Source organism: Osmerus eperlanus, chromosome 6, assembly GCF_963692335.1.
Source record: "Osmerus eperlanus chromosome 6, fOsmEpe2.1, whole genome shotgun sequence".
NCBI lineage: Eukaryota > Metazoa > Chordata > Actinopteri > Osmeriformes > Osmeridae > Osmerus > Osmerus eperlanus.
Window position 1 is genome coordinate 11,586,944 of NC_085023.1, and position 13,784 is coordinate 11,600,727.

A 13,784-nucleotide genomic window follows, 5' to 3' on the forward strand; every position below is an offset into this window, starting at 1 on the left:
CCTTAATTACATTTTCTCTCTCGTTCTTCCGTACTTCTCTTATCACTTTCCCTCCTATCACCTCTCTCTCTCTCTCCCCTCCCTCTCCCCCCTTCCGCCCGGCCTCTTCTCAGCGTCTCCAGCTCAGTGAGGATGTAGCGGGTGCGACCTTCATGGCAGCTGGCAGCTCAGCTCCAGAACTCTTCACCTCTGTCATAGGTCAGTCACTCACACACACACACACACACACTTTATCTCAGTTTCTCTCTCTTTCATCCTGCCCCGCAGACAATCATAAAAAATAAAAAAAGATCCACTCCCTTTAGCTCGTCTTCAAAAATCCTTGTGACTTTACCCTATATGGTCCCCGACCCACATGGTTTCAGTTTCGTGAGCCATGCTGCCTGTAACCCAGCGGTGTTGTGTGTGCTTTTGCCTCTTGTTCAGGAGTGTTCATAACTAAAGGTGATGTGGGGGTGGGAACCATCGTAGGCTCTGCCGTCTTCAACATCCTCTGCATCATCGGAGTGTGTGGGATCTTTGCCGGTCAGGTGGGATTGATGTTGTTTTATTTGCCCGCACGCCCACACTCACATATACCTTTTCAGGCATGACTACACTCTGCACACGTGCTCTTTGCTTCTATTAGGTTGAACCCATTCCTGACACTTTCCTGGCATAACATGGCGAGCACGTCCACACAGTTTGGCAACACAATCGAACCTGTCTTGTCAGTGTACATGCCAAGGGTCTGATTTAAGCCTAGTAGAAAACACACCCTACAAGTTGAGATTACATAACACAAACCAACACACACACAGCTACTGAAAATACCATCATGGAGCCATTGGGACCATATTTGATTCGTTTTTCTGGTGCTAAAGATCAGAGGGTGTGTTCCTCATGCTGTTCACCAATATTTGCAGAGCTTTGTGTGGAACTGTATTTTATTTATTGTCTGTAATTTTTCTGGTACTGGAGGATGGATGTACTCAAAGTGTGAGGAATAAAGGAATAAGGGGGTTTGTCTTTCTACCTCTCTCTTCCCCTCTTCCCCCACTCTTTCTCTCTCGTCCTTTTTTCCTCTTTCCCTCCCTCCTACCTCCCTCTTCCTCCCCTTCTCGGTCTCTCTGTCTCTCTGTAACAGGCGGTTCGTCTTTCCCATTGGCCTCTTCTCAGAGACTCTGTGTACTACACGCTGTCTATTGCCGCTCTTATTGTGGTGAGTGGATTGGAGCGTGTGTACGTGTGTGCGTGCAGTAGAAGTGCGTGCAAACATAATTGCCTGCGTGTGTGAGTGCGTGCCAGGTGATCTGATGTTTTCCCAAAGCAATTAAAGGTGATATGGTGTGCCTTTTAAAACTGTGTTGCCCCCTGCTGATGAGTTTATGAAACTACAAAATGATTGTCTCTTGAACGATTCTCTGTGAAAGTTCCAAAGTTCTGAGCAGTGTACCCCCTCTCTCTCTCTCTCTCTCTCTCGCAGTTCATATACGATGAGAAGATTGTGTGGTAGGTGTCAGTTACAGTCATCTACGTTGCATTGTCGGAGTGCAAGGTTTACTACCCTTGAGTAACCCTAAAATGTCATTCCCATTGTAACCTTTTCTTCATATGAGATTAATCAGATCCTCTGTTTGTACGTGGTGTGTGTACATGTGCGTGCCTGTTCTAGGTGGGAAGCTCTGATATTGGTCCTGATGTACTTTGTGTACATTCTGATAATGAAGTAAGTCTGCCTCTTAATAAAACGTTTTGTACAGTAAAATATGTATTCGATGACACAGGTGTGTTTCCCAACAGTACCGAGTCAGAATGTAAGTATGTGCACTTAATAACCATTCGACTTCTTGTTCTAGACTGAACTCGCACATTGTACGCTATTTGGAGAGGCACAAGAAGAACTCGTCCAGCTTAGGCAATGGAACGGCGAGCAACGCCGACCTGGATGACAACTGTGACGCCACGTCAGTCCTGCTGAAGAAAGGTACTTTCCGATCCTGCTTGAGATGCACTAAACCTGTTTTTCATTTACTTACCAGCAGTCAAACCAAAGTCAAAACAATCTGAATGCCAGTAAAATGACGACAACAACAGCTTATTTGTTTAGAAAAAGAAATGTGGGTGTTTGTGTATGTCCGTTTTGTGCCTGTGTTTGTGTGCATTTACGTGAGAGTGTTTGTCTGGGTGTGTATGAATGTGTGTCGGAATTACTGTGTGTGTGTGTTTGTCCATTTCTGCATACATGTGGGTGTGCATTCATGTTTGAGTGTGTGTGGGCATGTGGGCATGCATATGGACCTGCATGCCCATGTGGGTCTCTCATATCGTCTCCTGCTGTTAGGTAACTTCCACAGAAAGCCCTCAGTGCTGATGGTGGACGAGTTGCTTTCAGCCTTCCCTCACCAGCTGTCCTTCTCTGAGGCCGGCATGAGGATCATGATCACCAGCCACTTCTCACCACGGACACGCCTCTCCATGGCCTCACGCATGCTCATCACCGAGGTAACACACACACACACACACACAACACACGCATCACATGCTCAACCTACTGTACCCAGGTATCTGTTTTGTACGCAACCCTTTTGTGTGTGTGTGGGCGTGTGTGACCTGCAGAGGCAGCGTCTGATCAACACCCGACCCTTCACCAACGGAGACTCTGAGGCCACGGTGAAAGCGGGCGCGAAGCGGGGTGTGGAGAACGGCCTGGGCGGAGCCGAGCGGGGGGTCAACGGGAGGCGGGGTTGCCGCGGAGACGAAGGGGTGGAGCCTGGCAACGAGACGGAGAACGAGAACGAGGACAATGAGAACAACGAGAATGACGAAGAAGAGGAGGAGGAGGAAGGGGAGGGCCCCTTTGTCCCCTTCTCCACCCCAGGTACTCTTTCGTTCCGGCAGCGTTACCATGGCACCCAAAGGCAGCTCTGCTGCAGCTGGTTGGTGGAGGGAGGTTTTTCTTTCTGGACTGCTGCTTATCTCAATCCAGGAGCCCCTGCCCTGCATGGTTTAGATGTTTCCCTCTTCAACTCACCTGATTCAAATGAATTTTTAACTCAATCGTTATCAAGCTCAGCAGAAGCCTGATAACGACCCCTTCATTTGACATCAGGAAGGCAGGATTGAGAAAGGCTGCTGTACTGTACTGCAGGTCCATCATACTAGTACATCATGAAGCAAAATCAACTTGTTACTCACTACGGCGTTGCTTCGTCTTCTTCCCCCCCCCCCCCCTCCCCCCTAGCGGGTGTGTGTAACAAGTTCAAGTGGCTTCTGGCCTGGCCTCTGTGCCTGCTCCTCTACTTCACCGTGCCCAACTGTGCCTCACCGCGCTGGGAGAGGTGGTTCATGGTCTCCTTCATCGCCTCCACCCTCTGGATCGCCGGCTTCTCCTACATCATGGTCTGGATGGTGAGGACGGAACACACCCTCTCACACACACACACACACACACACACGCACGCACATAGACACGCACGGACACACATCAGGCAAGAAGCACATACTGTAAGCATGCAAAAGTCAAAGTCTAGTGTGCTCCCACACGCGTGCTCTTAAACAAGGTACACACAAATGCACCATCTCTCTCTGACAGGTGACCGTGATTGGGTTCACCCTGGGCATCCCTGACGTCATCATGGGCATCACCTTCCTGGCAGCGGGCACCAGCGTCCCTGACTGCATGGCCAGCCTCATAGTGGCACGGCAAGGTGAGAATGCCTTCCTCTCTTCTTCTTCTCACACAAGTACACACACCATGGGGGCACAGCGATGGAGAGGGTGTGCACAGTGCACACATTTAGAAGAATCAAAGATTCATTTTTGGTCACGTCTCTCATACCAGACATACCTCGCTCTCACGCAGACAGTACACACACACACACACACACACAAGTGTTCTCTTCATTCAGCATCAAACATAGGAATCAAAATCAAAGAGCTCCCAAGCCTCTGTGGGATGGTCAACACTCAGAGAGAGGGGACAGAGGGAGGAGGAGAGGGGGAAGAGGGGGCTGTCATCATTCTTTTTGTCTCCTGTGTCTCTGTCCTAAGGGAGAGAGAGAGAGAGAGAGAGAGAGAGAGAGAGAGAGAGAGAGAGAGAGAGAGAGAGAGAGAGAGAGAGAGAGTGGGAGAGAGAGAGAGAGTGGGAAAGAGAGAGTGGGAAAGAGGGGGCCAACGGAAGACAGAACAGCATGATCCCTTCCTCCTGCCTTTTATCTGTGTTTATTCTCGTTCCCCCCATCAAATATTCATCCCTCTCCATCTGAGGGGCCTAAATGGGGAAACTCAGTTTGTTTGTTCGTGTTCTCGTTTGTTGTTTGTGACCTGGAGGCCTCAGACACACGGTCGTCCCCATTGATGTTTGTCGGTGTTGACCTGACTCAATCTCTGTCCCTTTCTCCCTCTCTCTCACTCTCATCTGATCAAAATTGTTTTTCTGTGTGCTGCCCTTTCTGTTTTTTCTCCTTCCCCTGTTCATATCCATCCCCCTCACCCACTCCCACAACTCTCTCTTCCACTCTTCCACTCTTTTCCGTTTGTCTCCCCTAATACCTTTCACTCCTTTCTCTGTACCTCAGGTCTTGGCGACATGGCTGTGTCTAACTCCATAGGCAGTAATGTGTTTGACATCCTGATTGGACTGGGCCTACCTTGGGCCCTGCAGACTCTGGCGGTCAACTATGGGTCATACGTAAGTGTGTGTGTACATGTGCGTGCGTTTTAAAACAAGCCTATTGATAATAACTGCAAGTCCTACTGCCGTCACCAATTCCAATTGCACATACACCGTATCGCCCACACCTTATCGCAGGGTGGCATGCTGTTGTTCAGCTTGTTCTGCAACCTGTCAATCAACACCCTGTATTTCTTCAAGTCTGACATGACAGTATTAAAATGTTTGAAAGAAAGAGAAGTTGAGTGACTGACTATCAGCTGTCCATGAGAAGAACAACCAGGAAGGTACCTGTGGCACAACGTCACCTGATCAAACACACGTGTGGAGGTGTAGGCAACGTGAAGGAATGTCTCCAGTAATCTGATACCTTCAGTGGGGCATCCTTGGCTGACTAAGGGCTTTTTGTTGTGGATCAGTGCCTGTTTTGACAGTTTGCGAGAGCTACAGCGTATTAAAAAAGGTTGTGGAGATGGAAATGACCTAGAAAAAGTGGAAAGTTAAAGGAAAGAGCAAAAAAAACTATTGTGGTAAACAAGTCTACCGTGGTTATTTTGGGGAGTGAAAAGTTGAAGTTGAAAACACAATCTCTTGTTCTATTTAACATGTTCTCCCAAAGCTTCTACAATATTTGCAAGAACAGTTGTCCTGTCAAAAGACCTGTGCAAACTTCATTTATATTGTTTCTTCTCAGATTAAACTGAACAGCAAAGGCCTCATCTTCTCAGTTGGTCTCCTCTTGGCGTCTGTGTTTCTCACGGTGAGTGGAAGAAGATATGAGAGATTCTGAGCAGGATTTTTAGTTTTGAGCTGACCAAGAAAAAACGACTGCACGAAATGAACTTGTTCGCTCTTCCTCTCTCTATCTTTCTTTGCCTCTCCACAATTTTCCAGGTTCTGGGGGTCCATCTGAACAAGTGGGTCCTGAACCGACGTCTGGGACTTGCCTGCCTCCTCCTGTACTCTGTCTTCCTCTGCTTCTCCATCCTCATCGAGTACAACATCTTCATCTTCGTCAACCTGCCTACCTGCCGAGACCGCTGAGACCCCAAATTCAAACACTTGCTCTTCCTCATCCTGCTTTCTATCTCAGTCTAGAACACCTGGCTCTGGTATTCTATCTGCTCTTTAAAAAAATCCATCTTTCTTTTATGGTTAGTGCAATATGGAGCAGGCCTGGAGTGTATATTTGGTATATGTATACACACATATATATATACAGCATATATTTGTGTGTGTGTGTCTGTGTGTGTGTGTATGATCTTGAAAAGACCTCACCATGGATCGGACTGTTGTAAAAAAAGATATTTTTGGAGGCTACAGCCTGTCTGTAATGTGAAGATTGTCTATGGTTTTGGAATTGTAGTAGAAACTGCATTATACTGTATAAGTGATCATATTCTTCTACAAGATGTATTTTCATTAGCTGCTAACTGTCTGAGACTATAAGGCTTTTGAGAATAGATAATAGACTGGAGTACTGTTTGATTAATAGTTTTGGTCATGACTTAATAATTTCTGGGACTTAATAAGTTATGGGGAAAATTTTAAAAACTTGTTAACATTTTAAACTTATTACATTTGTCAAAATGAGGGCCAGATTTTTTCTGACAGGTTGTGTGGTAAAGACAAACTCTGGCTCTGGCATTTCCTACTAGTTTTGTCTTCATAGCAAGGGCATTATTCCTGTCATACACACAGAAGTATAAAGGGTTCTCACATTCCAGGGTGATCCAGGTACGTTTCATTATGGAAAGTGAAGAAATATTTTTGTATTTAGTCCTTTTGTAAATATTGCCATTTATCCTATTTATTATTTATTGAATGTTATTTACGCATTTATTTGCTTCCTAATTTACATTTCAAAAAACCCTGAATGGTCAAAATAATGACACAGTAAGCGTTTTAGTGTTTTACATTTAGTCATTTTTTTTTAGCAGACGCTCTTATCCAGAGCGACTTTCTTTGGCAGTGTGTTTATCTGGGGGGTGAGAGGAATTATATACAGCAAATTCCATCTCCTCACACACTCCTAATTCTTGTTTCTTTTCAGTTTCCATTATTCTAAAGGTGTATGACTATATTTGTTAACAGTAGCTTGGAGTTAAAGTTTTTAGAGAACATTTGTAAAGTACAAGCACTTAATGAAGTCAGACCTTGTGGTTTTTGTGAAATCAATCACGGTTATTTGCCAGATTTCCTACACAGTGTGGAACTGACTTTTGAACTCTCTTTTATCATCAATGTGTTGGTCGCTGTAGGCTACAACATTTGTTTAAATCCAATATCTAGTGAAGGTTATTCACTTTTAAGATCTTAGAGTGGTTTTATTACATGCGGGGTGAAATTCACGTACTCTACAGTACTCTACTGCTACCACCTATAAATGGCAAAGAACTATAGCACAATATTAAAATGCTGTTTTAGTCCCATTTCAAGTATCCTGTTTCCAAATGTACACTGCCATTTTTGGATGATGGGCAGCAGTATGTGTAGAATGGACTTCCTTTTCTTGAGATGCACAAAAAGGAAATTAAGGGGTTTTGTGTACAGTACTGACAAGTACTAAGTGTTGATGTTCATATTTAGTAGAGATGCTAAAAAAGTATCTAGTAAAGTATCTTTTTTCTTAACCTCATAGTTCTAGGTTGGCTGCCAACCTATTGTTATAATAAGCGGTTATTTGTATTTTGTAATGCACATAATGTTTAAACCTGTCCAGACTGTACAGTAGGATGTATTACATATGAACTGTTCCACTTATGTCCTTTTTAGAGAGTAGATCTCATGTTGTTTGTCAACTTGCAACTTGCAGGCTATATTTATTTGAGGGCAAGCCTGCCCATTGTCTTCCATCAGGTGGCATCATTCCTACATAACAGCCGTCATTGTAGACCACACGCTATCTGACTCACGCTATCTGATGTGAGACAAACCTAGCCAGCCAGTGAAGCACCTCAACATTAAATGGTCCCTACGTGATTGAATCTCAAGACGATTTATCACATTATTTGCAAAAACGTTTTGGGAAATGAACCAATGACTACTTATTTGTGTAGTAGGTTTCTGTCTCTGCCTACAAAACTTCTGTCTGTTTTGTTTTTTTCGGAATTCTACTTTAACATAATTGTTTTGACTCAAAGTAATTTTTGGGGCCCAGAAGCACAACACCAGTTGCTCTGTTGAAAATAATTATTGTAGAATGTAAGTATTATTGTTGCTATTTACTTTTCCAAGGATGTTGAATTTTTTACGTTATTTATTTGTTGAGTTGAGAAGAGATGGAGCACAGCACCAGGAAAACAGGGTTTATTGTTGTCCAATTATTTATGATGCAATAATTACAAACTTTACAATGTAAATATGGTTTTTATTTTGTTTCATATGATTGAAGGCACATATAGCAGGATTATATGTGGTGCTGGTTGTAAATTGTAGCTGCCTCTGTTGTTAAGGGATGATGTACCAACACCTTGGTCAAGTACCAACTAGTAAGTAACAACTTTCCCATTGTTTTTCAAAAGCTCTAAAATGAATAGTTTAAACAAGACTGTTACCTACCTATACAACAATATAATTTTAAAAGCTTTGTTTGAAAAAAAAGACACATAGTTAAATTACCCTTTACTTGAAGCACTTATGATGTGTCATACTGGGTTAGATTTAGTATGGTAAACATTGGAAAGTTTGTGGACATATATTGATGTGCTCAAGTCTAATACTATAATATTTAATATACTATGACAATTCCTAATGTTAATTCCATATCTAAAATGTCAATAGCCATACAATTGTTAACATGGTTGAATATTTATTTTTGCTGTTGTTTATTGTTTGCATTGTACAGCTTCCTAGTTAGGGAGAAGTCCCACAATGACTCACTAGATTACAGCTACCTGCTTAAAATAGTAGGCTAAATGACTAAATGTAAATGTAAAATGTACCAAATTATTGCCATTTAGCATCAGCAGGGGAGCTGAAAAAGGCATATCTGAATAATTTGTGATATTCACACGGTGATATATTGCTTATGTGTACATATATACATAGGTGTAAATGTATTTATATATTTTTGTCTTAATCTGTATATCTGTTGAAAATATTTTCATAGATAGGATCCTAGCCACTCCCCAGTACGCCCCTTTTTTTGTTGTGTTTTAGATATTACCTTGTCCCTATTATACTTGCATGGAGATATTTTAATATAAGAAATTATTTATGGTAGTTCTATCGTCATTGAATAATGAAGTATAAAGATGGCACTGGACGTTGCAAAACTGGATAACCTCCTAGATCACTGCATGTTGTTACTGATAGGATGTACGATTTTGTTGAGGTACGTAAGACAACAAAGCTGAGGTGTAGGCTGACCTCCTAAAAAGGAGCATTAGACTCAATTATATATTTGTGTTCCAGATGTGATTTAGAAATAATTTTGCTACTTGAGCATAAATAAAATGATCTTTGCTTAAGGTAACTCGTGTTGTTGTTTTGATTGTTAACAGTTACAAACAGGCAGGAAACACTCGAACCAAATTTGGATCGAAAAGCTAGAACATTTCATTCTAATAAGTAACTATAAGTAGCCTAAGTATGTGCTTGCTTAAGGAAATCTGAATATCCAGTTTACTTAATGAATCAACATAAAAAGCCTACTGTTCTTATTAATTGTATTAATAGTGATATGATAATGTAGATTCATATCAAAAGAAAGAAAAACAGGATAAACTTGTCTGACTAGCTTCTGGGAAATGTAGTTTCTGTGTGATTCTGAATGTTCTCGCAACATTACCGTGACGTTGCTGCAACGTGATATCATGCCCTGTCTGAAGGCTCTTGGATTACAACTTCCGCTTCTTTTCCTTCACGAGTCCCTTCTGTGTTTACTGAGCGAGACATTGTAAAAAGGTTTTCCTTGGTTAAAAGTAACGTTTGTTAACTCGCGGGTTAAGTGGCATTTATGGAGCATAATGGGAATAATAGAAGCTGGGGGATGCAGCGACGAATGGAAGGTTTGGTCAACAAACACATGGCAGATATTGCCTTAGAAACACTCCAACAACGGCTTTCGGCTGTGTCAGATGAAATGCACAGTCTAGCTGAGCATGTTTCAAGACGCTCAGAAGCAATTCCTAAAGATGACATTACAAGACGCACGGATGTGAACTTTGACGGCGGGTCTCTCAACGGAACGTTCAACTCAGGGGGCGTTAGTGAAAAGTTATTGCCCGCTACAACATCCACCGCAGGTAACAGTTAATTTGATTTAACAACTACAAAAAGATACATTCCTTGCTGGCATAGACTACAACATTTTCAACATGTCAAGTTATAGCATGGTACAACCAGACCAATATGGTTCTGAGTACAACCCCATGAGTAGCACAGAATTTTCATGTAACCCTCTTTGACCAATCAAAGTTAGAGGAAGATCGCGTTTTACGTCAGCCTGGCTGAAAAGGCTTCAACAGACACAGTAGGCTCATACCTGTGTCAACACTTCCGTTTTCCCTGTGAGTCTCCTGTATTTTACACCCATCTCCCGCCCTCTCCCGTTTTGTTATTTCTCCTGTGAAACTCCCGTAATTTGTATGGCCCAAACCTCGTTATATGAAAAAAATCACATCAATATATTATTTCAAGGTTGTCCAGTTGCCAGATCTTCTATGAAACGCATCCTACTCACAAAATACATATGTACAATTTTCAACCCATTTATGACCTCAACCTGGCAACCTACAACCCAGTTGCGCTGTTGATATCTGCGCAGGTAGACGGGAGAATTTGAATAGTAGACGGGGGAATTTGAATCAAGAATCAGTGGTAGAAATTGCATTAAAAGTCTCAGGTGGTGTTACGGCCAAAAAAAAACAAAATATGGCTGCTAATTTAACAATATATGGACGGAGGAATTTTATTTCTTATCTCCAAGCAGCATTGACAATTCCCACGCCTTTAGCAAAGTGTGTCACACTGATTTTAGGCCTATCGGTAGGACGGTGGGAAAAATGATGTAATGCAGCACAATAAATCACAACGGCACAGTATTTCAATTATTGGAGCTCTGTCTCTGAACTCACCCCCCCCCCCCCCCGTTCTGAAGTGTCCCGGATTTTAGTACTTAAATGTTGGCAGGTATGTGTAGGCTACTGGATTGGAGCAACAGTATTCACATATTTTGCATGTTCAAAATTATTGGAATAAATTATGGAATAATACAATATGAAAAAAAATACTTAGTGCCAGAACTTAATCATATCAATATTGACCCATAAACCCCTTAGATGCTTACAGTGATATAGATATGAAAATGTGTTCACATAGATATTATGTATATTAGAATAAGACGTATGTAGCTCTGTTTATTGGAACTAGCATAGACCACAGTTAATGCAGCATCGGTAACAACGCAACTAGTCGAGATGGTAAATCCTCAACAACACATTCTACAACATCTAACAAACCATTTCCCCCATAATCCCAACCTAAATTAAAGCCACTTTGCTACTTTGCAATATATCTTCTGAACATTTGCTTCAAGTTTTGCAGTTGTCACACCTACTTCTCTGTTCCTGACCCTTCTCTCTCAGAAACGGTAGCACAGCGGAAGATCATTGCCTTGCTGGTGGAGATCAAGGAGGAGCAGCAACGACAGTGGGTGGTGCTGAGGGAGCTGCAGGCCCGTGTCCAGGGACAGGCCTGCATGGAGGAAGAGGAGGTGGAGTCTCTAGACGTGGACCTGCCCCTCAAGACAATGGAGCAACTGGATGAGACCGAGACACACCTGGAGGACCCTGGAGCACAGAGGAGAATGGTAGATACTATAGCCTTACTAGTTTAACTTGGCCTATATGGGCCTATCACAGATATGTTGGTATCAATTTGAGGGATCATTGCAAAACATTTGTGTATGTATATATTCTGTATAAAAATTGGCCATATTTTATTCCCCAATATCGGCATTGGCCTCAAAAACCCAGTATCGTTCTTAGACACCCTGGCGAGGGGGGTGAGGGAGTGTTTAAAACTAATATGGAGACAACCCTGTGCATGCTTCCAGAAGCCGATTAAAAAGTTGTTTCTATTTATCGCAGGTTTCTCATCTGTCACGGATGGGCGGAGCCACCGTGGATGATGCTGTGCGGCGGCTCATGCAGGCTGTGCTCTCATTTGCTGTGGGCTCAGAGCTTAACTGGGTTGGCAGAGGGCAGAAGAGAAGCTTCAGGAACACTCGCCTCCAAGGGGTCCTCTTTCGTACGTATTCATGGCTATTCAGAAATACTAGATGCAACTTACAGTAGAGCATGATTATGCAATTACAATTTATGTTAATTGATCTTACTATGTGTCATGCCATGTTAAATGAGAATAAGTAGACATCACTACATAAATGTGTTATTAGGGGGGGCATTGAGGGTTTAACATTTATTTTTGTATTTTAAAAGGTGCATAAGTATGATTTTTTCAGTATAAAAATAAATATGTGTAAACTGATGAGGCCCTCTGAGAGCTGTTTAGCCACAGACAGCTTAGTGCCAGCGAAATGTCAATATACCATTTTTGGAGTTAAGATAAGAATTGGAGGTGCTTTTTCTCATATATTAATTTATTTTATAATCTTACCTATTGCAGCTTTAAGCCCCAGTATTTTTCCAGCACTTTTCTAACCCTGACCAATCTTAATGCATTATGCATTCTTACCATTGACTCAGATCTGTTGCCAAATAATAACCAAACACTAGCGGTGGTTGCCATAATACTGAGTTTCAACTGACTTGACTCTTTCTCTTCATTTGTAGGGGCTTTGAAACGAACTCCAGTTGGTAAGGAGGCCACACACCACCAGTTTGCAGATGTGGTGAAGAAATGGCTAAGGTTTGCCCCCTTCAGACAGGGAGGAAGTGGACGGCGACATTACAGACCCCCTTCTGTTGAGTTTCCCCCATCCTAAAGCGTTACTGTCCTCAGAAACGGGCAGCCATTAAGAATCTTGATTTCTCAAACTTATTCCTCTGCTTTAGTGTTGTAAAATGTTTTATTTCATTTTTTTTGTTGGATTTTTTTTATGTCTGAAAAACATGGTTATTGGTCTGAACTAAATGCAAATTGATACAACTGTATATAGAAACTTCAGAAATACTTTATACAGTAGAGGATAGCAGACAGTTATCAGTACTGTAGTAAGCACCAAAGTAATGTTGGTTAAGTTGTTTTTGTTGTATGAATGAGTTCTCAAATTCTTTCTAATTTCTGTGAAAACCTCTATTGACTTTACAGAGTGGTTTTAAGGGGTACCACTTGATATCAACCCGCTGAATGTGAGTAAATACATGTAGATCAGTGCAACTTTATGTAGTTTCAAATTGTGAAATGTTTTCAAAATTTCCTTGACAGTTTCCCTGACATCCCTTCATATCACCAAAAGCTTGGTGTGATGGCAAATGCATCAATAAATGAGATACTGTGTATACTATATAATAAATTATATGTAGAGAAGTTGTACAGTATAAAAGAAAGGTTGTCTTGGGCTATGCTCAAATTTAGCTGAAAAATAACTATTTGAAATGTTTCAAGTTATGAAGAAGAAACTCTGTGATGACAAGTCTGGCAGTTTTGGAGCTATAAATACTGATATGCAGTGATAAGATATGATCGCTTTGGGCCCTTGGTGGCTCACCAAGTAAACGGTGGACCAAATAGGCTATCCTTACTGCAGTAGCCTGGGTTCAATTTCAGCCAGGAGCTGTATGTCATCCCATCTTTCCCCTGCCTTTCCTGCTTTTCTAAAACTGTTACTATCCAAAATAAAGCAGAAAATGCACAAACATATATCTTCATGAAGTGATTGCTTTATTATTCCTTCTCTTACCAGAGATTAAAATATACATCTGATACAGATGTTATTTTAATCAATCAATAGCAAACAAAGATGATGAGCCAGGGAAGATATGGAGAGGATTGTGTGAGCCCCTAATAAAAAGAAACTCAACATGTTAATGAGTTACACTTCATCAGTGGTAACCACAAACAAAATTATAGTAGTCATCTTTTTATTAAATGTACTTATCAAAGTAGTTGATATAGTATTATAAGCTATTTGGTTTAAAAGATTTAACATACTTACTAAATT

The 13,784-nt window shown here is 41.8% G+C and overlaps 2 protein-coding genes across 2 annotated transcripts in view; both read left to right on the forward strand.

Annotated features, from left to right (window-relative positions):
* The window catches only part of slc24a3 (solute carrier family 24 member 3), a 37,392-nt gene extending 28,267 nt beyond the window's left edge, over nucleotides 1–9,125 (forward strand). The window contains exons 5-18 of the mRNA XM_062463492.1: nucleotides 114–198; nucleotides 427–530; nucleotides 1,127–1,201; nucleotides 1,466–1,491; nucleotides 1,655–1,708; nucleotides 1,839–1,966; nucleotides 2,324–2,484; nucleotides 2,599–2,860; nucleotides 3,224–3,390; nucleotides 3,575–3,689; nucleotides 4,560–4,672; nucleotides 5,349–5,414; nucleotides 5,549–6,562; nucleotides 6,611–9,125. Of these exons, the coding sequence (XP_062319476.1) occupies nucleotides 114–198; nucleotides 427–530; nucleotides 1,127–1,201; nucleotides 1,466–1,491; nucleotides 1,655–1,708; nucleotides 1,839–1,966; nucleotides 2,324–2,484; nucleotides 2,599–2,860; nucleotides 3,224–3,390; nucleotides 3,575–3,689; nucleotides 4,560–4,672; nucleotides 5,349–5,414; nucleotides 5,549–5,698 (1,506 nt within the window). The 3' untranslated portion in view covers nucleotides 5,699–6,562; nucleotides 6,611–9,125. The remainder of the gene's footprint in view (nucleotides 1–113; nucleotides 199–426; nucleotides 531–1,126; nucleotides 1,202–1,465; nucleotides 1,492–1,654; nucleotides 1,709–1,838; nucleotides 1,967–2,323; nucleotides 2,485–2,598; nucleotides 2,861–3,223; nucleotides 3,391–3,574; nucleotides 3,690–4,559; nucleotides 4,673–5,348; nucleotides 5,415–5,548; nucleotides 6,563–6,610) is intronic.
* Nucleotides 9,126–9,504: 379 nt separating this feature from the next.
* si:dkey-187a12.4 (uncharacterized) lies at nucleotides 9,505–13,185 on the forward strand. The gene is made up of 4 exons (XM_062464598.1): nucleotides 9,505–9,903; nucleotides 11,245–11,468; nucleotides 11,749–11,908; nucleotides 12,454–13,185. The coding sequence occupies exons 1-4, from the start codon at nucleotides 9,615–9,617 to the stop codon at nucleotides 12,603–12,605; spliced, it is 825 nt and encodes a 274-aa protein (XP_062320582.1). The 5' UTR covers nucleotides 9,505–9,614; the 3' UTR covers nucleotides 12,606–13,185.
* The last annotated feature ends 599 nt before the right edge of the window (nucleotides 13,186–13,784 follow it).